General features: G+C 47.8%; 2 protein-coding genes across 6 annotated transcripts in view; both read left to right on the top strand.

Annotated features, from left to right (window-relative positions):
• Positions 1-1,772, top strand: part of MICU1 (mitochondrial calcium uptake 1) — a 104,620-nt gene extending 102,848 nt beyond the window's left edge. For 2 of the 3 annotated variants that reach the window (XM_030453617.1, XM_030453616.1), the window contains one exon: positions 929-1,126. In XM_030453617.1, coding sequence (XP_030309477.1) covers positions 929-1,089 — 161 coding nt within the window. In that variant the 3' untranslated portion in view covers positions 1,090-1,126. Of the gene's footprint in view, positions 1-928 lie in introns of all 3 variants that reach the window. The other variant, XM_030453615.1, reaches the window with a different exon arrangement.
• A 332-nt stretch (positions 1,773-2,104) lies between these two features.
• On the top strand, positions 2,105-21,132 carry DNAJB12 (DnaJ heat shock protein family (Hsp40) member B12). Of its 3 annotated transcripts, XR_003987720.1 has the most exons (10): positions 2,105-2,292; positions 5,615-5,789; positions 7,122-7,267; positions 10,489-10,674; positions 12,284-12,363; positions 13,467-13,576; positions 16,546-16,718; positions 17,731-17,882; positions 19,238-19,283; positions 20,568-21,132. XR_003987720.1 is itself a non-coding variant. In XM_030453619.1 (9 exons), exons 1-8 carry the CDS (start codon positions 2,160-2,162, stop codon positions 17,850-17,852), a joined length of 1,125 nt encoding a protein of 374 aa, XP_030309479.1. In that variant the 5' UTR covers positions 2,105-2,159; the 3' UTR covers positions 17,853-17,876; positions 19,238-21,132. The 3 variants fall into 3 exon arrangements, 2 of the variants coding, with proteins under 2 accessions (XP_030309479.1, XP_030309478.1); XM_030453619.1 differs by having other exon boundaries at positions 17,731-17,876; positions 19,238-21,132; XM_030453618.1 differs by having other exon boundaries at positions 19,238-21,132.
• Positions 21,133-21,318: the final 186 nt, after the last annotated feature.

Here is a 21,318-nt window from a genome sequence, read left to right as displayed (position 1 = left end):
TGCATCAAACACCCAGAGCACCAGAAGGAATTTTACTTGCCCCTTGATAGTTTGCTGGAATTTCACTGCCCAGATTTGCACTCAGATGTAAAGCAGGAAAAAAAAAAACAAACAACAAAACAAGCTCTCAAATGAAGAAACTCATTCACGAAATACAATGATGTGGTCCCCCATAGCAGCCAGGGAGATTGTCTCTCCTTTGAGCTGGGCAGCTGATGGCTCTGGCAGGCTTGTTTCTTCAGGGCTGATGTCCCTCACATTTCTTCTGTGTTCAGAGGTGGGTTTCTTTCCTGTGCTGCTCTCCAGAAGCTGAAATAGGTGTTTTCAGCTGTGTGCCATAAGCAGGGGAGCAAAGTGGGCAATGGGGGACGTGCAGTGTTGTGGCAGAAGGCATCAGCACCTCAGCAGACAGGTATCAGACTGTTGGTCACACCATGGACTGCTGCTGTCCCCCTACAACCAACCAGCACCCTCAGTAAAAATCTTGGAGGTTTTAATTTATTGGTGGCTAAGCAACTACAGAATAGAATGTGCCCCAATTCAGCCTAATCTTATTTTCAATATCACTCTCATTAACCTCACTAGAGTACTATAATGAAATTCCTAAATCATTTAAAGTGAGGAATCTCCTGCAGGTGTCTGGGCATTTGCTTTGCATTTGTATTTTCTGTCTTCAAGCTCAAATGCTTCAGGTCCTGGAAGATGTGGCAGTGCCAGGCAAAGCAAGGCAGCGTGCCTGGTGTTGGGGATTTCCATGCTGTGGTTTGGCAGCCCTTACTCAGCAGGATCTCTGGGGAGGTTGAAGCCAAGCTTTTATTTCAGTCCCTGCATGAATGACACATGTGGCTGATGACCTTCACAGTTATTTTATGTGGGCAGGAGGCTGGTGGTAGATTTTAGGGTTTCTAATATTTACTTCTTCTTGCAGGGAACGGTGAGCTGAGCAACAAGGAGTTTGTGGCCATAATGAAGCAGCGCCTTATGAGAGGCTTGGAGAAGCCCAAGGACATGGGCTTCACTCGGCTGATGCGGGCAATGTGGAAATGTGCCCAGGAGACAGCCTGGGACTTCTCCTCACCCAAGCAGTAGCAGGGCTGGGGAGGAGAGCCTGGATTCCCTTCCTCAGCCCTGCCAGCACCGCTGCTGCGACCTCTGGTGGGGTGGCCCTGGGTTCTGGTGAGCCCAGACTCTTCATAACAGGAGATTTTTGTAAATCAGAGTTAGAATCTGAAGGCTGTTTTATTTCCAGCTTCTGCTTGCTGCCAGCCCCTTAATATTCCCCTCTCTCAGGAAACAGATAAGGACTTTTCTTACTGCTGCCACCTCTGCTTCACAATTCGCCCTGCCTGCAGGCCTGGGCATCGAGCAATACACCCAAAGCACTTCTATTTCGTGTTGTTATAAAACAGCATGGCGTTTATTTTAATTCTTCCGTTGCTCCTGATAAAGAAGCCATGGGGTTCCTGGATGGATGGCACCAGTGGAATGGAGGTGCAGAGCCTGGAGCAGCTGGGTGGTGAGAGCACTCCGGGATTTGGGTCAGCCAAGTGCCCTGTGCTGCCCCTGGGTGTGGGAGGTGCAGGAGAGGAGCGCACACACTGAGATGGGTGTAAGAGCAGCTGGGGCTCTGCCATCCATCCTGCTCCCTGCGCTCTCCCCTTGTTTTTTTAAATGGGAAATTGCTGTTCTGTAATGGGAAGGGGCCGACAGGGCTTCTGTGCCCAGCGCTGTCCTTTCTGTAAAGCGGTGTGTAAAGGTTTTGTGCTCAACGACGTGGCTGGTGGTTTGTCTCTTGTGCTTGCTCCAGGCTGTCACCAGGGGTGGGGGGCGGGACGGGACGGGGGGGGGCCGAGGCGGTTTGGAAGGGGGAAGAGAATAACGCGAGGAAGTTCCTTCCCTCTTTGGCATGAAGTGACGCCTGTTGCATCCCCTGTGGGACGGATCACGGGGCCTCTGCTGTGAGAAGCGAGGCCGATGCACGGCCCGTGCCCCGTGTCCCCCCCTCTCCCCTCAGCCCCCTCCCCCCTAAAGCCGCTCTACCCCCCCATGCACCCCCCATTCACCCCCCTTCGCGGCTCGGCCCCTCCCAGTGACGCCATCAGGACGCGCCTAGCCCCTCCCTCTTCCCCCTCCTCCCCCCCGGCCCGGCCGCCGCCGCCATGGAGTCGAACAGGGACGAGGCGGAGCGGTGCATCGGCATCGCGCTGGCCGCCGTCAAGGCCAACCAGCCCGACAAGGCCCGCCGCTTCCTGGAGAAGGCGCAGCGCCTCTACCCCTCGTCGCGGGTCCGCGGTGAGCCAGGAGAGGGCAGGCCGAGGGATCCGGGAAGGAGGAGGAGGGGTGGGGGGGGTGGCGGCCCAGGGGAGCGGGGCCTGCGCTGCCGCTGCGCCTGCGCCCTGTGAGGGGCCCGCGCGGGGCTGGCCGGGAAGGTGAGTCCGCCCGAGGGGCTGCCCCGGCACTGGCTCGGCCTTCCGTGTCCCCCGCCGCCCCCGGGGAGGAGGGGCAGCTCCCGTGGGCCTGAAGGCCTCTGAGGAGGCTGCAGACCTGGTGGGAGCTGCTGCCGGTGGTGCGCGTTACCTCTGCTGCGGCCCCTCCGCCATTCGCGGGCCCGTTCCGTCCCACCCGGGGGGCTGTGAGGGGGGGTTTCTGTCGGACAGGAGGGCGGGGTATGGGGGGGTCTGGTCCTCCCTGGACTCTCGCCGCTTCTTTGGGCCTGACCGGCGGGTGGGCTGCGGTCACGGCTGCCCCCGGGAGCGTAGGGGCGAGGAGACCGCCGGGGGGAGAGAAGGGGCTTGGCATACCTTGCCGAGATTGGGTTCTGCAGCTTGGAAGTCGATGATCTGAAAGGTCTGTTCCAAACCAAATCGATTCTATGATGCTGTTCCTCCTGGGAGGAATTGAGGACTGCCTGTCCTACTACGTCTGCACACCACAGGCTAGCACTGGTTATAAAGCTCATAAATTTAATTGACTATTCCCTTAAACACAGCATATCAGCCTGCCATACCCGTGGCGTGTTCTCCTTCCCGGTCACAGCCTGTACTTCAGTGAAATTGCTGGGTAGGAAAGGGACTTTTGGAGAAAAAAAGCACAGGGAAAAGCCCATCCTGACAAGGGTTGCTCTTCCTCAGGAGCCCTGCCTGAAAATTAGGCCTGGGTGACAGCGAGCACCAGTTTGCAATGTAAAACAGTTGGGTTTGCCCTAGTGATGTGGGCTAGGACAGTCAGAATAGAAGGTAGCATGTGCTCTGTTAGGGAACCGGAGCATGAGAGAGACAGGAAGAAAGGGGGGCAGCAGGGCAGATGGATGGGGGGCAGCAGGGCAGATGGATGGGGGGCAGCAGGGCAGATGGATGGGGGGCAGCAGGGCAGATGGATGTTTACATCAGTTTACTAATTTGCCGCCAGACCCAAACAAGCTGCGGGTGCAAGTTTCAGGTCTGAGCTGCCATCCAAGGACCAACCCTCCCCTTGATGTCCTGCCGGTTGCTGGCTCATGCACGTAGTGTCTTTAGTTGGGAAACATTGTTAAAGGTCCTGCAGCTGTATCATGGTCCATGAGTCTTTACGTGGTTCGTGTACCCGCAGGAAATCTCCTCAGCTCCGGAGTTACGCTCGGTTTGGCAACAGTCATCGATGTGGACCTTGTGCAGCTGCTTGTTGCAGACTCTGACCCTGGCTGGGTCTTACAGGTGTCGTCATAGGATCAGCCAAGGGTTTTGCAAGGAGATTTCAGCACAAATCATCACCTTCAGCCAGGCATGCTAGGATAGGCAAAGTCCTCCTGCTCACCTTTACGTGGGAGTTCGGAAAAATCAACAGAAGTCAAACAAATATTGGCTAATAAGCAAGGAAAAGTGATTCCCAGCACTTGCTTGATGGGGAGGGGAGTTTGCAGAGCTGAAAACTAGTTCAGCAGTCTCTGTTTCAGTAGTTTATGAGGTTGGTTTCTGCTGGAACTGCACGTAAGACCAGAATAGTTTTGGGATGCAGAAGCAATAGCACTGGGGCTGTAGAGCAAAGCAGGATGGAGCTATAGCCAGGCATGGATTTCTGTGGTTGGTTTGAGAAACCATTCCACCAAAAATCTCTTGGCAAGCTGTAGGGAAAAGAGCCCAGAACAGCAAAAGTGGGGTGGGTGGAGGGACCTCATTAGATGAGGTTTAAAAGTGCCCGGTGGTTTGCTTCAAGTTTGAAAGGAATAAAAGCAAAGGCTGTAATTTTGTGAACTCTCTAGTGGTGTAAATATGAGTAAGAAAAGATTTTCTTTTTCTGAAAGCCAAAACCCACCGAGCCCCCCAGCTCAGCGAGTTACAGCTCTCTAGCCCTGCTGTCATTCTGATCCTTCACCCTGTAACAATTGCCTGTATTGGCTGTCAGATTACAGAGTGTTTTTTTCTTGCCCCCACCAGCTCTGAGGGGCAGATAGGATATCTTGCCTCACCTCGTGGTCTGCAAGCCTTGTTTGCACTTGCGTAAAGAACACAGTTCCCCCATAGTGCAAGGTCTGTGATGTGCAGAGGAGATGGAACATCCTCCTCAGTTCCAGGCTCTGGGTAAAGGACTGCAAGCTTGTCAAATTGCTGATGCCTTTGTAAATACCATGGGCTGGTTTTAATCATGTTACGGGTGCCTTTCTAATGGGGTTGCAGTATGTTCAAATTTTAGAAGCTTCAAGCATGGAGAGATCACCTTGGTTGGAAAAAAAGCCAAAAATAGTTTTAGAAGGTGGTGATATCCAACTGCCAGGGAGATGCATGATAGAAAGATGTTTCTTTGCTTGGAGGAGTCTCACTCAGTTTCACAGTGCTTGTCTGCTGGGTGGTTAGGTCAGGTCTGAGTGTTCGTCCCTTCTTGGCTGAAGGGGACAGAGGACAGTGTCTGAGCCTCACAAAGGGGAGGCCATGGTCTGCAGCAGTTTCCCCAATACACACGTGCCCCCCACATAAGGAAAGGGAAACTGAGTCTGTGCAATTCACATTTGGTACTTGAGAGGGAAGGTGGTTCCCACAGTTTCTTCAGCACCCATCAGATTCATAGGTAAGACAGCACAGGAGAACAGAACATCCTTCTGACTCGGGTGTTCCCCCGTGCTGCCAGCAATCAGTCCTGTGGTTTTCTGTCTCCTGAAGGGCATTGTCCCCGTGTTGTGGCATCTCATGGTATTATTTTCCAAGCTCTCTAAAGATATGGCATTGTGGCATAGGAGACTCTCAAGGTAAAGGAGAATAATACACTTTATTATCTGCTAGAGCACAAACACTGAAATGCTTCACTGTTATGGAGAGAGAGAGAAAAAAAAGGAGGAGGCAAAAATGTGCTGCTTTGGTGATCACAGGCAGTCTGGCTGGGTAGACCTGAGGTTTTGGTGGGGGCTGTATGCGTTGGGAGAAGCAGGCAGTGCCTCAGCAGTAGCTCTCACATCTGGGTGAGAAGCAGTAGCAGCAGGAGAGGAAAGGTTGGGTAAAAAGGTGGGAGCCTTCCTGACAAAGGGTGGAAGGTCTCAGCAATGACAAAGGTAAAGTGGGTTCTCTTCATGGGATAGTGGGAAGGTTGAGTTGAGCTTGGTGGTCTCTTAACTTTTGGCTTTTTTCTTTTCATCTTTTTGTTTCAGCTCTGCTTGAATCACTCAACAAGAATGAACAGTCATCCAGCAGCCAGTCCCAATCCAAGGAGTCTACAAACCCCCACTTCAAAAAAATGAGTGGAGACTTCTCATCAGCCAACGGAGAGGCTGGTGGGGAGGCTCCCAAGGGCTACACTCAGGACCAGGTGGATGCAGTGAAAAGGTGTGTGCATAGCTGTCTGTGGCTTCAACTTGCAGTTTAAGCTTAGCATGTCATACCAGTCTGTTTAAAACACTAACAAGTGTTTTAGAAGCTTTAGCTTTGAAATGTCTGGAATGGGTTTTAGTTGCCAATCATACCTAGGAGGAGTTATAGCTACAGCAGCCTGGGGAAGCAGCTGGGTTGAGTCTACAAGGGATGAGATTTCTCCCCAAAGGCAGGACTGGGGTGAGAACTGTAGGTACATAGGCCTCTTCCTAGCATTTGTGACACACTCATCTCATAGTTGTCACATTAATGTTTGCCTTAGAGTTATTCAGTAACACTGTGAAAAATCCTGTATGGTCTGGAGATCCTCAAGGTGGAAATCGTGGCTCATAGGTTGCAGTAGGCAGCCTTCCTGCTGGTGGCTTTGCTCCAGCAGCAGGTGACAGGAGACATCCTTGTACCTCTCTCCTGATAATATTTTGCTTATAATCTCTCTTAGAGGCTTATAATGTAGAAATCCACTGCAGGACACTTCACTCTGTTAGCACAATACACTTCTGAAGCTCCTGTTTGAAAATCTCAGGGTATGTTTCTCCAGTCACTTCTTTTCCAAACTGTGTTCCAAGCTTTTCCTTATTCCTGTCTACCATCTGCAAATACAGGAAGTTAAAAGACTGCAGGCACAGTCACTTGGTAAACTTTGTTTAATTTTATGGGCATGGTCTGAATTGCACAAGCACTACTCTGGCTCATGAAGTTATGACAATCTTGTTACATTATCCACTTCTCCAAAAACCCAACCTGACTTCTCATGGAAGTCATGTGAGAAGGAGAATCCACCCCTGGGCTACTGGTGTACCCAGAATGAGCTGGGCTGGACTGCTCACACCTGAGCAGCTCCTTCTGTCTTCCTCAAGAATTTAGATTAATTTTCTGAGGAGGAGGGGAAAAAAGCCAATAGCCCAGCTATCCTTCACATCCCAGCCTGCTGTTTGTCCTCCTTCCCAAGTAATCTCCAGAATATTAGCATGATGAATCTGAAGCTTGTTTGCCAATCTCATTCTTCAGTGGTTGATATTATTGCCCGAGGAGAGGATCTTCTACTTTTACTGGCTGGACTTGTTCTGTGGGAGTGTTTATGTGCTAGTAATGGAGGCACAGTGGGAATGAGTCTGTGAAAGAAAATTGGGTCATGCTCCAAGGAATTAGAGCTGAGTAAACTGGAGTTCTCTGAATGACATCAATGGAAACTGATGCATGAGAAGTTGCAGAGTTGAGGTATTCAGTACCAAGTGGTTTTCACAGCTGAAACTAACTGTCCATGTTTTCTCCCCTCTCTCCTGGCAGGGTAAAGCAATGTAAAGATTACTATGAAATTCTGGGAGTAAACAGAGAAGCTTCTGATGAGGACCTGAAAAAGGCTTACCGGAAACTTGCACTGAAATTCCACCCAGATAAGAACCATGCACCAGGGGCTACAGAGGCATTTAAAGGTAAAGAACATTTCCAATTTGTGATTTGCCCTCAACGCAGGTGATGGTGCTGAGTTGGGCTCGAAAGGGCTCCCAAAAACAACCTCACAAATCAGGCAGAGTGAAATGGAGCTCTGGAGTGCACCCCTGTCTACTGACACAGCCCATAGGCACCCAGTAAATGGTGCTACACCAGAGGCAGCAGTTGTTTTCATGGTTTCTTCTCAAGAGAAACATTGCTGGGCAGGCCCAATGGTAGGAAACTGTTCTTCAAGAGCTGGTGTTTGGACTCTTCCCCTCATTGAGCATTTTGGTCAGGTAGTAAGCCTGCAGGTTTCTCAGCAAGCACTCAGCATTGTGAAAGGCTGCTCACCCATATGAGTGCGTCTGTGGCAGAACTGCACCATGTCTAGTTCTGGGCTCCCCAGTTCAAGAAGGACAGGAAACTGCTGGACAGGGTACACCAAAGGGCTATGAAGATGATAAGGGGACTAGAATATTTCTCTTACAAGGAAGGACTTAGGTCTTTTGAGTCTGGAGAAGAGAAGACTTGAGGGGGGATCTTACCAATGTTCATAAATATTTAGAAGGTGAGGGTCAGGAGAATGGTGCCAGTCTTTTTCAGTGGTTCCCAGTGACAGGACAAGAGGTAATAAGCACAAATTTGAGCCTGTGAAGTTCCATCTAAACATGAAGAGGATTTTCTTACTTTGAGGGTGGAACAGGCTGCTCAGAGAAGTGTTGGAGGTTTTGTCTCTGGAGACATTGAAAACTTGCCTGGACACCACCCTGTGCAACCTACTCTAGGGGATTGTGCTCTGACAGGGGGTTTGGACTAGGTGATCTCCAGAGGGTCCCTTCCAACTGATAGCATTGTGTGATTCTGTAACTGAAGCCATCCAGAACTCAGAAAAGGTCCCTAGAAGCTTCAGTGCTACTGTGAAAAGCCCAGTTCTCCAGGCTGTCCCTACAAATGCAGCAGGGGTGTTTCCTGGGAAGATACCTTAAAACAGGAGTAATTTTCCAATGGAAATGCTACTGCTCGGAAAATAGAACTCTGTTTTCCTTTGCAAGCTGTGGAACTTCATGATTGTTGAGCTAAAGGCAGAACTTGTTGCTACACTGTTTCTGCAGTGTTAAGCCATTTAAATTGCGTGGTCTGATTCTGGCCATCTCAGGAGTTAAATTAATGGGATTTCTGGTGGGGCTGGGAGCAAGGCTGGCCTGGTGTGAGTGTATTGATCCAGTATTTGGGTGAGCTTCTGGTAGACATGAATACAGCAGTAAAAATCTTATGTAAGGTTTGCTCAAGTCTTTTGAGACTTAAATCCGTAACTGATAAGCATGTTGCTGTTAGCAAACAATGAGCTGACCCCCAGCTACTTGGGAGAACCTTTTTTAGCTTGGGGGTCAGATTAAAGAGTGAGCATCTGCAGGGCTCTCTCTGTGCTGCATGTGCAGTAAGCCACTGCTTGACAGCTGATCCTTCAATCCCTGCTCAGTGGCGAAAGGCAGGTTTCTTCACCTGTAATTTGAAATAACAATGTTTGCCAAAGGCTTTGATGAGAGTTACGTGCCAGGAGTCATGTGTTAAGCAAGGTGCCCTTTATCCTCTGATGCAGAACTATCTGCTGTCAGGTTATCTCTCCTCCAAGCCTTGCCTCGTTGGCTTCCCTGTCTTTCAGCCCCTGAACTGAGCTCCTAGTTTGCAGGGTTCGCTGGAGTCCATCTGTTTGGTTCCAGAGGGGGAAGGGGAAATGTGCAACGCTGTGAGGATTTTAGTTAATTTTTTCTTACATTGATGGATTAGCTGAAATCTTGGCATTCATCTTCCCAGTGACAGATGATAAAGCCTTATGTCTTTTTCCTGAGACCTTGTCTCAGTCTGTCGTTCTAGTTGGCTACAGTCTGTCTTGTGGCAAATGTGCATCACTGCCTTTGGCTGATGTTGGAAAACAAGTTGAACCTGGCTAATTTTAAGTTAAAATCTTGACTTGAAATGAGTTGTTTCTTGGGCTTTGACAGCAGAAAGCCAGATAATAAACAAAACATTGAACTGTACCATTTTGGTTGCTGAACTGCATAGTTTGAAAGAATAAGCTAATATGCTGAGAGTCAGTCCTTGTCATCTGGCTTCCTTGCCTGGCTGTAGAAACTCTGTGTGCACTAATTATAACCAAGGAGGAGAACAAGTGTATTGACATTACATCCTCCACACTCCAAATTTCTAGTCCAAGATGAAACCGTACACCTCCATCTGTCTGTGAGAAAGTGTTGGATCTGAATCTCCTGCAAAGGGCAGGTACCTCCTGCCCCTGCCTTTTACACTCCAGGCAAGGACTGCCATGGGTGTTTGCCTCCTTGCAACACAGGGAGGAGAGAAGACAGGCTCTGCAGTCACGCAGGGAGGCTTTTGGGCAGGTTGATCCAGAGGGGAAGTGGTCAGCTGGAACATGTGGAGGCAGAAGTACAAAAATAAATGTACAGGCAGACGTTCTGGTAGAAGGGCTGAGGTTGGAAGGAGAATGACCGGAGGAACTGGCTGGGGTTTAATTGCAGTACATTTCCACCATCACAGGCACTGCTTAATAGCTCTTGTAAATATGCACCTTACTTCTGGCACCTGGAAGTTTTGAAATTCATTGCTGAGAGACACAACCTCTAGCCAGTTTTTGCTTCCTAGCTTCTGTGGGAGGTTTTCAAGTGTCTTTCAGTGATCTAGTCCAAATTTAAATTCTTTGTGGTTTTGGTTTTAGGTGATGACACTGAATTCCCTTCGTGCCACTTTGAATTAAATTTGTCAGCTAAAATTGTGCTGTCCTATGCAGCTGTTTATGGCTGAAGGATCTGGGCATTAGTTATTCAAAAGAAATAACAAGTTAATGAAACATATAGCTGCTCTACAACTATTATTTCCTTCAGAATTTGCAGCTTTATTCACCTGAGAAGGTTTCTCTAGGGACATAAACCAAGTTAATACCAGCCATATCATAACTTCTTTGCTTGGTTTAATTATGGCCCTTTTCCACTGAGTCTTTTGGTGTGGCTTCCTTCTGGCTGTGTTTGCCAGAGAAGTGTGCCAGGTACAAGTGCAGCACCGATGAAGTAGCCTGTTCAGAAGACATGGGTAGTTGAGGATCTCATTTGTGTAATGAAAAAGGCAAGTCCTGGCAGTTTGCAGGGCTAAGGGTATTATCTGGAGAAGAAAGAAGCTAATTGCTTCCTTATTGCCAATATTTCAGCCATCGGTAATGCGTATGCAGTATTGAGCAACCCAGAGAAGAGGAAGCAGTACGACCAGTTTGGAGATGAGAAACTCAACGCTGCTCGGCATGGACACAGTCACTCGGACTTCCACCGGGGGTTTGAGGCAGACATCTCTCCCGAGGACCTCTTCAACATGTTTTTTGGTGGTGGTTTTCCCTCTAGTAAGCACATCAAATCTTAATCTCTTGAATGGGACCTGTTCCTTTTGTCAGAGCAGCAGTATAGTAGTAATTTGTTTGGCCGTGCAAGGATTGCTGAGTTTGAGGAGAGAGAGTTCTCCTTCACACGTGACCTAAACAGCTAGAGTTCTTTGAATTGTTCAGATGAGTACTCAGAGAACTCAGCATCCAGCAGGTAACACAATCAGAGCTGGACTTATTCCCATCCTCAGCTATTTGTTTGCATGCTGGCAACATTAGCTGTTATTAGGTTGAGCTGAATATTAGAACAAAAAAGTGACTTGTTTTGAGGCTAGTTGTAAAAATAATCCTATTTTGAAGAAAGCTTTTCTACCTGGTCATTTAAGAAGTTAAATCATCTCACCAGAACAAACCATGGTAATCCCTGGGCCTTGTTCTTAACCTGTATCTGCTCTGCCATGCAGCTGAAGCAGTTTCTCTGTGGCTGATGCCCACTTCCTTCTTTCTACTGTGTCCTGTGAAAATGAGGCAAGTGCTATTTCTAGAGTATAATTAAAACCTCTTTAATTGAAAATTAAATCTTCATCCTCTCTATCTACAATGCTGAGTATAGTTTAGGTAGCAGGAAAGAACTGAGTGACTGTCCCTTCACTCGATCAATTCTGATTAAAAAGACACATGTTTAATATAAGGATAAGGGTATTTTAGAAAACTTCCTTATATTAGTTCTAGTTACATTTCCCTGGCAGCGGAGGCAGTGGTTATTTGACCTCTGTGGACCAACTTGGAAAAAATAATTTGCTTTTAATTGAGAACATTTACTCTGGTAGCTTTTTTCTCATCTGCTGTGTAAGAATTAACACAGTATCGCCAAGTACTTGCAAAGGCATCTTGAAGCCATTTGCAGCATTTGTGCTCAGCCTGTCAGAGAGGTGAAGCTGCTTCAGGAAGAACAGCAGGTTGCTATTTTAGCTCAGTCTTTTTTTCCTTTCCTTGCTGTTCCAAGAAAATTCACATGGTTTCCCTTTCTCAGCTGGTCTCCCTTTTCAGTTGTAGTTTTGACATTCAAAGCAAGACATGGAAGAGCTCTGCTTTTAGGGTGGAAGAACTAAAAGAATCATTCTTTCTGTAATTGGTTTTAATCTAAAGTAAATTCAGTTAAAAACAAGGAGGCCTGTACAAGGTATTCTCCCTACATAGCTGACCTTGCTTTGAGCAGGAGGTTGGACCTCCTGAGGTCACTTCCAACCTGAATTTTCATATGCTTCTGCAAAATCCTATGGGTGGATCTTCATGCCTACCACCCATTTGCCTTCAGAGATGTATCTGCTCAGCACACCTCAGGAACACTTCTTTTCCATCTCTGGCTCATATACCTCTTGTTGGCTTCAGGTGATGAAAGAATTCTGTTTTGTGTGAATTCTTCTCTCAGTCTCTCTAAAATCACTAAATTCCCTGTTGTCAGCACCTGGACTACTTTTTCCTATTGTGTTTTTTATTGGTAAGGCTGACATGGAACATGGACACCTTTTGTGGTTCTTTCCTGGCCAGCCAGCACCACGTTATGTACTTGGATTACTTTTGGATGTACTTGGATTACTTTTGTGTCAGAGTTTTCTTTTGCCTGTAGGTAACGTTCACGTCTACAGCAACGGCAGAATGCGCTACACCTACCATCAGCGGCAGGACAGGAGGGAACATCAGGGTGATGTAAGTGGAGAACAGGCTGGGGGACTGGGAGTCTAAAAGTTTTTCCAAGATGTGAATTGTGTGGCTGTCTTGTGAAACAGTCCTGCTTGTTTCCACACTTCCCCTGGGCTGAGAGCTGGAGCCATAGGGAGGGAGCTGCCTTCAGAATTTCCACCAAGTTGGGATTTATTTAATGGCAGTTGTTCTCTTGAGGGCTCTCATAGCTGTCATCCAAGAGGGCAGACACTTGAAATGGTGCAGCCTTGAATTAAGATTGCAGCAGTAAAATGGACCTGGCCTTACCACAAAATGAGTGTTGCCTTTTTGGATTTAATTCTGTAATTTTGAAAGGTAAATCCACTTTTCAGATAATACGGATGCTCGTGGCTCCTCCCAACATTAACTCATTCTCCCTTTTATTCCAGTCTTGAAGATGGGGTGTTTGTAATCTGTGATGCTTAATTAACCAAGGAAGATGCTTCCATAGCATGAGCTATTTTTATGATTTCCCATAAAAAAAATCTAAGCATATCTTGGGCACTCCAAACCCTCTGATCTAGAGAAGTGAGAGTGAGAGATTTAGTATTAAGAGCCCAGGGCTAGGTATTGAAAATTACTGTTTTCTGGGGATAGACAATTATATTGTTTTAAAAACAAACAAGAACTTCCTGAATATTTTTTGTCAAGCTTAAAGGGGAAAGTGTACTCTTCTGGAACTGGATGGAGCTCAGGAGGTGGAGGTATAAAGGGAATTACTTTCCACTGATGCTGAAGTGTGGAGGTGGCTTTCCATACAACCAGCTCTGCTCACTATCACAAGCAGAAAGGAAGCCACATATGCTCTAGAAAAACAAAATAAGGCCATGAGGCTATTGAAATTCACTCACAAGGTTCCCCCTTCCAGTCCCTTCAGCCCTTTGTCACATCTGGAGAAGGGGCAGTAGGTTTGGATCTTCAGAATCAAAGTGCTGTTTCTGCAGGGGAACTGTGGGCTGCTGGGTTCCTCCTGAGCCAAACAGGAGCATGGAGGTTATGTGGGGGCTGGGAGGGAGGGAGAGCAATGCTAGAGGATCCTTGCCTACACGTGTATGGGTGGCATTCCACTTGTGTTTCTGTTCCCTCAGGGTGGCCTTGGGCTGTTTGTCCAGCTGATGCCTATCCTCATCCTGATCATTGTGTCTGCTCTCAGCCAGATGATGGTTTCCAGCCCACCCTACAGTTTGAGCCAGAGGCCGTTAGTACCTGTTAACTAAAACTTACTGAGCTGGGGAGGGGTTGGGTTCTGGAGGGCAGGGTGGCATGACTGGGTAGGGATCTTGGCTCTCTGCTTTTTTCTGCCTTTTGTTTGGTTGGGTTTTTTCCTGCTTTATCTCATCACATCAGCACTGCTCTTGCTGCCAGATGTCTCACACATCAGTGAAGGCCTCCTGGTTTCAGAAAGAAGTCTTGATGTGGAAGGTTGGAGGATGCTCTCTTGTCTAAGGGACCTTCTGCAGCCTGAAGTCACAGCTGGGTGTGTCTCTCCTGGGAAGGGGCAGGCAACATAACTTTGAGAGGCATGAGCCCAGCATGCAGGTCCCATGTGCAGGAAAAATTGAGGAGTAGAGTTAAATTGGGGTGTGATAAACAAAAGCCAGATTGGGTCTTCATGAAAAACGCAGTTTATTTTGAGTACAAAGCAACAGAGAAAGAGAAGGAGTAAAAGGCGCTCACAGAGAAAAAAAATACTATTTTTGAATTCTAATGTTGCCATGAAAGACTGTGGCCAGACATTTATTATGCGAAAGTGAAACTGTCATTCTAGATCCTGTGAAAATGCCCTGATCTGCTCACTTGGGTGCCAAGGAAAATGAGCCTTCATCCTTACTCACTTGGCAGTGCCAACAAGGAATGGGAAAACAGGCTCAATTTCTGGCTGCTTGACAATAGCTGCATGTATTTTCAGTGGAAGTTCCCTATGTGTATTTGGTTATGACGAGTGGGCCCTGTTGGTTTCATAAGTGATGTTTGCTGTTGATGTTACTTACTGTTATAAAGCCCAGCTGAGCTTTCAGGTCCAAGGTAAAGACATTAATATCTGGTACCAGAAAATGAAATGGGTTTGGAGAGGGCACAGTTCAGGGTTGTTATGGAAGGCTAAAGAGTATCAAGCTGTGATTTCTGCAGTGGGTATTAGGACAAGTGGGTATTAGACTATAAAATGAAGTATTATATAAGTATACCAATTTTCTTCATATTGATAAAGAGGCACTTTGTGGGGCAAGCAGACATTTAGCAGCAGGTAGCTTTTAAGTGGGCAGGGATTTGCTTCCAGCCTTGTCAGCTGTCAGGAAAGCCTTCCCTGAGCCCTAGGAGTTTCTTTGCTCCTCAGTTCCCTGTCTCTGTATGGGTGGCAGCAAGCGAACTGATACCCAAGTTTGGATTTGGACAAGAGCAGCAAATGAGCTGATCCAGTCCTCCATCATCCTTCCTGAGTGACAAAGGCACTTTAAACAAAAAATGAGCTTGGAGCAGAAGGTGTGTGGTGCCGGTGCCGGTGCCAGCAGGTGGTGCTGCTCACTCACTTGTGCAGACAGCCAGTCCCTTCCTGCTGCCTCGTGTCAGGAATCCCGGGCTTGGCTGGTGTTTGGAAGAAAGCTGGAACCTGACGAGCGGGAGGCAAGAAGCTTTTGACCCTGGTGGGGTCTTAATTCCACACGGAGGTTTCAGTGCCACTTCTTGAGAGTGAAGCTGTCACTGAGAAGGGCAGTAGTCTTGAAGAACCATTTGTCACTCTGTTGCCTTTGTAAGTTTCTTCCAAAAACTGGCTTTCTGCCATACACCTGCCTAGTTGTGGGTGGGCCTGTCTGTGCCACGCTGCTCTTCAGTAATATCTCATTGAATTTTTTTGAGTTGATCCCATGTCTGACTTCAGGTGTCAGATTTCTTGCACCAGGTCCTGTCCTTATTTTCATGTTTTAAATTCAAGTATGCCACTGAATACTCCTCTTTGAGGGCACACTTGGTAGTCTCTGTAGCTCATCTGTACACAGAAGGTGAATATGATCTTTTGGAGAGTTCAGGACTCTTGTCTTAGCAAGTAAAATAGTGAGCTGAGCTTCCTCCAGAATGCATCTCTGCCAGCAGGCACTGCTTGAAAAATGCCAAGAGTTTTTGGGTCATGTTCACTCTGTCTCAGTACCCACCACTCATACCCTCATGCTGGACCTTGTTGAAGCATACAGGAGTCTTTGAATCACTCCTATAAACCCCAGTGACAGACTGAAGGGCGAGCTGGATGAGTTAATGTTTATACCTGGTTTCAGAATCAGTCTGGCTTTTAATGCAGCAGCCAGCTGATATTTATTGTGGGGAACTTTGGGCACATCTCCAGGTGGAGCCTTTCCTGATGAATCCAGCATTTGGGCACAGGTCCTGCATTACAGCTTCCAAACACACCCTAGTGAGTATCCCTAGGTTTGCTCAAGTGTTGGAGAAAAGAAGTGCAGAGCTGTGTCTGAAATGCAAACCCAGGGGGAAGAGGGTAAGATGAGGTTTCCTTTTAGAGAGTCCCCTCTGTGCTCGCCAGCGTGGGCTCGAGTGTCAGGCGGCTCTAATTTTGTTCTTGCCGCAGCGACATTGGTCACAGCGTGTGGTGTGGTGGAGGAAGCTGAGACTCTGGGGGTTAGCAGATACCTCAGCTGAGCTGAGCAAAGGCGGGGGTAGCTGGGGGGCTGTGGCAGCCAGCCCCCACTCTGCCCTCACCTCAGCACTGCCAGGCTCCCTTCCTGCCTCACTGGCTGCTCTCGCCCTGCATGGCACAAGCATCAGCTTCTGAGCTCTGTAACCATCCTTGGGGCTCACCGCCAAAAGCAGATGATGGTGTCATCAGCAAAGAAATTGCAGAGATTTAATTAGTGCTGAAAATTCTAATGAGCACTTTATATTAAGTGGGTTTAGGCCTTGGGCAATCTTCCTCAGAGTTATACCTGTGCTTAGAGCTCTGCCCACCTAGCTAGAGGCCTGGCAGGTTTTCTCTCTCTATGTTGGTGTTTCATTTCCACCAGAAATGCTTTTTCCTTAAAGTCTGTGGCTGCAGAGGAGTGATGTCTCTTTGCAGCAGTTTGGTATTGTGGTATGTTGTGCGCTATAGAAGAGCTGGGAGTTTTTTGTTCTGCCCTTGAAGCGTGTCCTACACTGTTCTGACTCTTCTTCCTCAACTAGGTCTGTGGGTCACATACACAGGAGGATGACAGAGCACTTGAAAGTCATATACTACGTATCTGAGAACTTTGCAGATGAATACACGGGCACGAACCTAAAAAACGTGGAAAGGAGTGTGGAGGATGACTACATTGCAAACCTTCGAAATAACTGCTGGAAAGAGAAGCAGCAGAGTGAGTAGTGTGGGGTCAGGAGCAGAGTGTCTTGGCTTCTGCATGAGGTCAGCTTCAGAAGGGTCTTTTACTGGATTATGCTAAAGTTGTATTTTACCACGGTGCGAGCACATTTCCTATGTTGTTGGCTTTTTTGTTCTGTAAGTGACTTTGTGACAAATCCTGTACGTGAGGTTTTTTGTTTTGGTTTGCTTTTCAGTGCTGCTGTAGAACTGGTCAGACAGCAGTTGTGTGCCCTGCAGGTTCCCTGCTGTGTTGGTAGGATATCTCTGCTTTCCAGTGGAGGAGGAAGGTTGCAGCCATCTCATTTTCAGGAGCACCTGCCCCAATAGCTCTGTGTAATATTTTAGTTGTTGGAAGACTGTGTCTGAAAGCCCATGATGTCCCATCTGGCATCTTGTCCCTGCTCAGAAGGCTGTGGTGGCAGCACTGGCATTGCACACAGGGCCAGGAGGGGACAGCTGCCCAGCCTGGCAGCATGGGGGACAATCTGGCCACTGAACCAGAAAGGAGTGTAGCAAGGGCAGCAAAGCATTTGCCAAGTCCCAGGGGTGACCTGAATTCTCTGTGCACCAGTTCCCAGCAGGTGATGATCCCAGCTCTTGGAGCAGTGGCTGGGGTGGGATTTGAGGGGCTGGGATGCAGGAGGAGCTGTTAGAGCCTCTGGCGGTACCATATGAGGCCAGTGCACTGAACTGTGAAGCCTCTGTGGTTCTTCTTCCCCGTGCTCTGGGGTAGCCTTTGTGTGGGCTGCCTTATGTGCCTCCGGGGAGTAGGGGCAGGTCCCACCAGGTTCCCAAGGCTTTTCAGGGATGGATGAGCTGCCAGCAGATGTTACGCCCATCCTGTCCTAAAGGACACGGGGCATTTCTGCAGCGTCATCCCGTGCTTCAGCGAGCCTTGAAGAGCTTGAGGTGCCTCCAGTTCCCAAGCAAAGCCCGTGGTGGGAGGTGTCCTGTCAGTGGGGTCTCCTTCCACATCACATCTGTAACACTGGGTTTTCCCTTTGCAGAGGAAGGTTTGTTGTACCGGGCACGCTACTTCGGAGACTCGGATCTGTACCAGCGAGCACAGAAGATGGGCACCCCCAGCTGTAGCAGACTGTCAGATGTTCAAGCCTCTCTGCACGGATAGTCACCACAGGCACACTCCACAGAGGTCTAAGTACGAGCTGGCGATGCTTTCCCCAGCAGTGGAGTAGGGCATGATAGTGCTTTTCATGCTCACTTAAATCTCAGTTAGGGACACAGACTTCCATGAGCCTCCTCTGGATGCACACATTTCACGGGGATGGGGGGAGAAAACATCCCTCTCCCTCAAGCATACACTAATTAATTGAGAAACTGATTTTGTTTAGTTGGCTTGCCAGCACCTCTGGCTCTCTCCCAGCACCCTATTTTCTCTGGCACTGGTGGTGTTGGGTCTCTAGGAACAGAGGAGAAGCCCCAGGCGTGTTGGCGACTTCGCTGAGGTCTTGTCAGCTGCACATTCCGTGCAGCAGCCGTGCACGTCTCAGCTGGTTGGAAGTGTTTTACAGGCCATGGCAGCCAGCCACCACCTTTCAGCCTTTTTTTGGTGGCTTTCTTGTCTGCTTTACTGAAAAAACTGTTATCCCCTAGCACTTGATGCACTATGATACAGAGAATGGATTCCTACCACACAGATGTTCCTTGACCCATTGCCTTCCCAGGATACTCAAGGAGAACAAAGCAAATGGCCAGAGCTCACAGCAGGTCATAGAAGTAACCTACTTTGTTAAATCAAAGTAAAAACAGCTTGAAGGGGGAGTCTGGAAGAGTCAGGGGGTTGGAGGGCTTGAATCAAGGAGAGCCCAAATAGCAACCCATGAATACTGGGTGTGCTGGGCTGTGGCAGAACTGGATAAAAATAATGAAAAAAGTTGTCACAGAGTTTGGAGTCCTTTTTCTGCTCAATTACCTGGGCTGATTTCACCTACCAAATACTGCTGGAATGGCTGTAAAAATTACTGATCCCTCCTGCTACAAAATTATTTGACAACAGGGTTTCTGTACAAAATAAATGGGAGGTGAAACTTGCACCAAGTGTTAGTTGTATGGACACCATGTAGGGTGTCAGAGACTTAGTGGTGACACTGGTTATCTAGCTGCTTGATTTGTAGACATCAGTACGGCTGTTTAACAGGAGTGTTTGTTGGTTTTTTTATTTTCCTGGGCAAAAGCACGTCTGAAAATTTGGCCTTTAAAGCAAATCCTCAGGGTTTTAGAACCATTCTTATCTTGATACTCCAGCTCTCTTGTTTTGATAACTGCGTCTCTTCTTCTGTGACAGACCCACATTAATCCTCTGCTTTTTTTTCATTCCCTCTCTGTCCCCATGGTCTGAAAAGAGCTGCTCTTGGGCAGAGGGCCCCGCTGCAGTTGGAAATAGCACGACTGAAAAAGCTGCTGCCTGTAACAGGGTGGGGAGGGAAGGAAGGGGGAGGTAACAGTGACTTGTGATTGTCTGGAGACTGACACCACTGCTGCTTTCATTCCCAGACTCTTGAAATGCCTGAAGACTTTTGGTGAAGTGCACTGAGCCGAGGTGACAGACTTGATATTTAAAAGAATCAAACCTTATCTTTAAAATTGGAGAATTAGCAACGCACAACCGCCCTCTTTCTTCTCTCTGCCTGTCTCCACCATTTGACCTGCGTCTCAGGCAGTGATAAGGACAGGAAAATCCAGCTGCCCGTCTTCCTCCTTCCCTTCCAATGCCGCTAGCGTGTGACAGCCTCCTTGCTCCTGGGATCCCACAACCCCGAGAACAATAGAGTGTAAAATAACATAAACTAACTGCAGAGGCCATGAAACTTTGCAACTGCACTGGTCACTGCCAGCAGAGAGAGGAATTGGACGATTTGGTGATAAAACAAAACTCTTAAAAAAAAAAAAAAAAAAAGGAAATATAATCTATTTAGAATTAATTTATAGCTGTATATATGTTGTACTTTTAAACTATGCAGGGGTTGGATGATTAAATTATTTTGTTTTCTGCCCAGTTTGGTAAACAGGGAAACCGGAAATCTCTTCCCGGGGTGTCTTGCTCTGCAGCACTTTCCTGCCTGACACACTAAAACAAAACTCACTTTGCAGTTACTGCATTTTGCTTTCTGAAGGACAGCGGTGTCCTGCAGCTTGGGATATCCATACTGCCACTCGGCTTTTAATAAAAGAAATTCCAAATCCGTAGGGGGTAACAAATCTGGAAAACTGTCCAGATTTGCGTTGTGGTTTTGCAGCGTCAGCAGAAGCTGCAGGGGGTCAGCTGAGCCCAGCATTGCCCTCAGTGACAGGAAGGATTTTCATGGATGCTTTTTTGCTCATCAATCGTTGGGGTTATTTGTGCACGTAACTTCTTTTTTTCGCTGAGTCTGCTTTAATTTTGCCTTGTAATCAGCATTCGGTGGTCACTTTGTAAAGAGGGCTTGTCACCAGCTGTCTCCCTTTGTTGGGGCTTTTTTTGTGTGCGTCCTACACTTGGGGTTCCTCACCCACCAGCACACCCATTTGCAACATGGCCATGCACTTGACACCCAATCTCTAGTGTTTCCTAGAGAAGACCTGTAAAATAACTGCTTATTCATAAGAAACAGAGCTTTCTATTGCTTCTGTTGAAAGAAGTGTTTCTGGGGGAGATGGAAGGGTGCACCTGACCTCGGCCTCCTCTGAGCTCTGCAGCTCATCTCTCAGTCAGTCATGGTTGGGCAGGACTGGTGGGAAGGCGCTTGAGGTGATGAGCCAGCTCTTTGAAACAAAGCTGACATGAGCAGAGCTTTCTCATGGAATTAACTGGATTATTTTTTTTTCTTTTTTTGGTACTCTACAGTTGATTTTTGTCTAAAGACATTCCCACTGAGAACCATCTTCTGACACACTCAGAGGGAAAAATGAAAAGTGCAGCAGCTCCTGGGTGATGTGGAAGAGGTGAGAGGGTTTTACTTCTTTGTGATTAGGAATCCATGTGCTCTGTCTTCAGCTATTTATTTATTTTGCAATACATCAGCCCTCCTGCTAACTGCAAGCCTTATTATCCCACAGCCACCAGGACCTGATTTTAAGGAAGTTTTCCTTTTTTTTTTTTTTCTTTTTTTTTCCAATGATTCCTCCACCTTTGGAAGGAATTGAGTGGATATGAAGAGATCACAGGGAGGGGATTAAACAAAAGTCATGTTAGCAGAAGGTGCTGGATGTTGCAGAATGGCATTCCTTGCCCAGAGCCTGCCCGCCAAAAACCTTTTGATTATTTTTATTTTATCAAGTAGATACCCAAGGATAATAACGACCGAGAAGGCGTAGATCCTCATGGATGCTCACAGAGGCTGTATCTCTCCAGTTTAGAATTAATTATACAATTGTACATCTATAAATAAATGTTTATAATGTGAAAGGCTCCAGCTGTGGTGATGTCCTGCAGATCCTTGCTACCAGCCTCCTCGCTTTTGCAGCTCCTTCAGGCTGCCCTCCTCACAGCCACTCACTGAGTGGAATTCGGTGTCTTCACTGTGCCAGCAGCCCCAGCCACTGAGGGCTCTGGTGTTGCTGGAGCCTTCCTGGGGCAAGAGAGTGAAGGACAGGCA

Source organism: Calypte anna, chromosome 6 (genome assembly GCF_003957555.1).
Source record: "Calypte anna isolate BGI_N300 chromosome 6, bCalAnn1_v1.p, whole genome shotgun sequence".
Taxonomy (NCBI): domain Eukaryota; kingdom Metazoa; phylum Chordata; class Aves; order Apodiformes; family Trochilidae; genus Calypte; species Calypte anna.
Note: the sequence above shows the minus strand (reverse complement) of the source record. Positions and strands in the feature narration are given on the sequence as shown.

Excerpts from the sequence above, each read along its gene's own strand:
- DNAJB12 (XM_030453619.1), top strand. The coding sequence starts at position 2,160 with ATGGAGTCGAACAGGGACGAGGCGGAGCGGTGCATCGGCATCGCGCTG. Across the intron at positions 5,790-7,121 it reads CAGGTGGATGCAGTGAAAAG|GGTAAAGCAATGTAAAGATT; the intron begins GTGTGTGCATAG and ends CTCTCCTGGCAG. Across the intron at positions 12,364-13,466 it reads GGAGGGAACATCAGGGTGAT|GGTGGCCTTGGGCTGTTTGT; the intron begins GTAAGTGGAGAA and ends CTGTTCCCTCAG.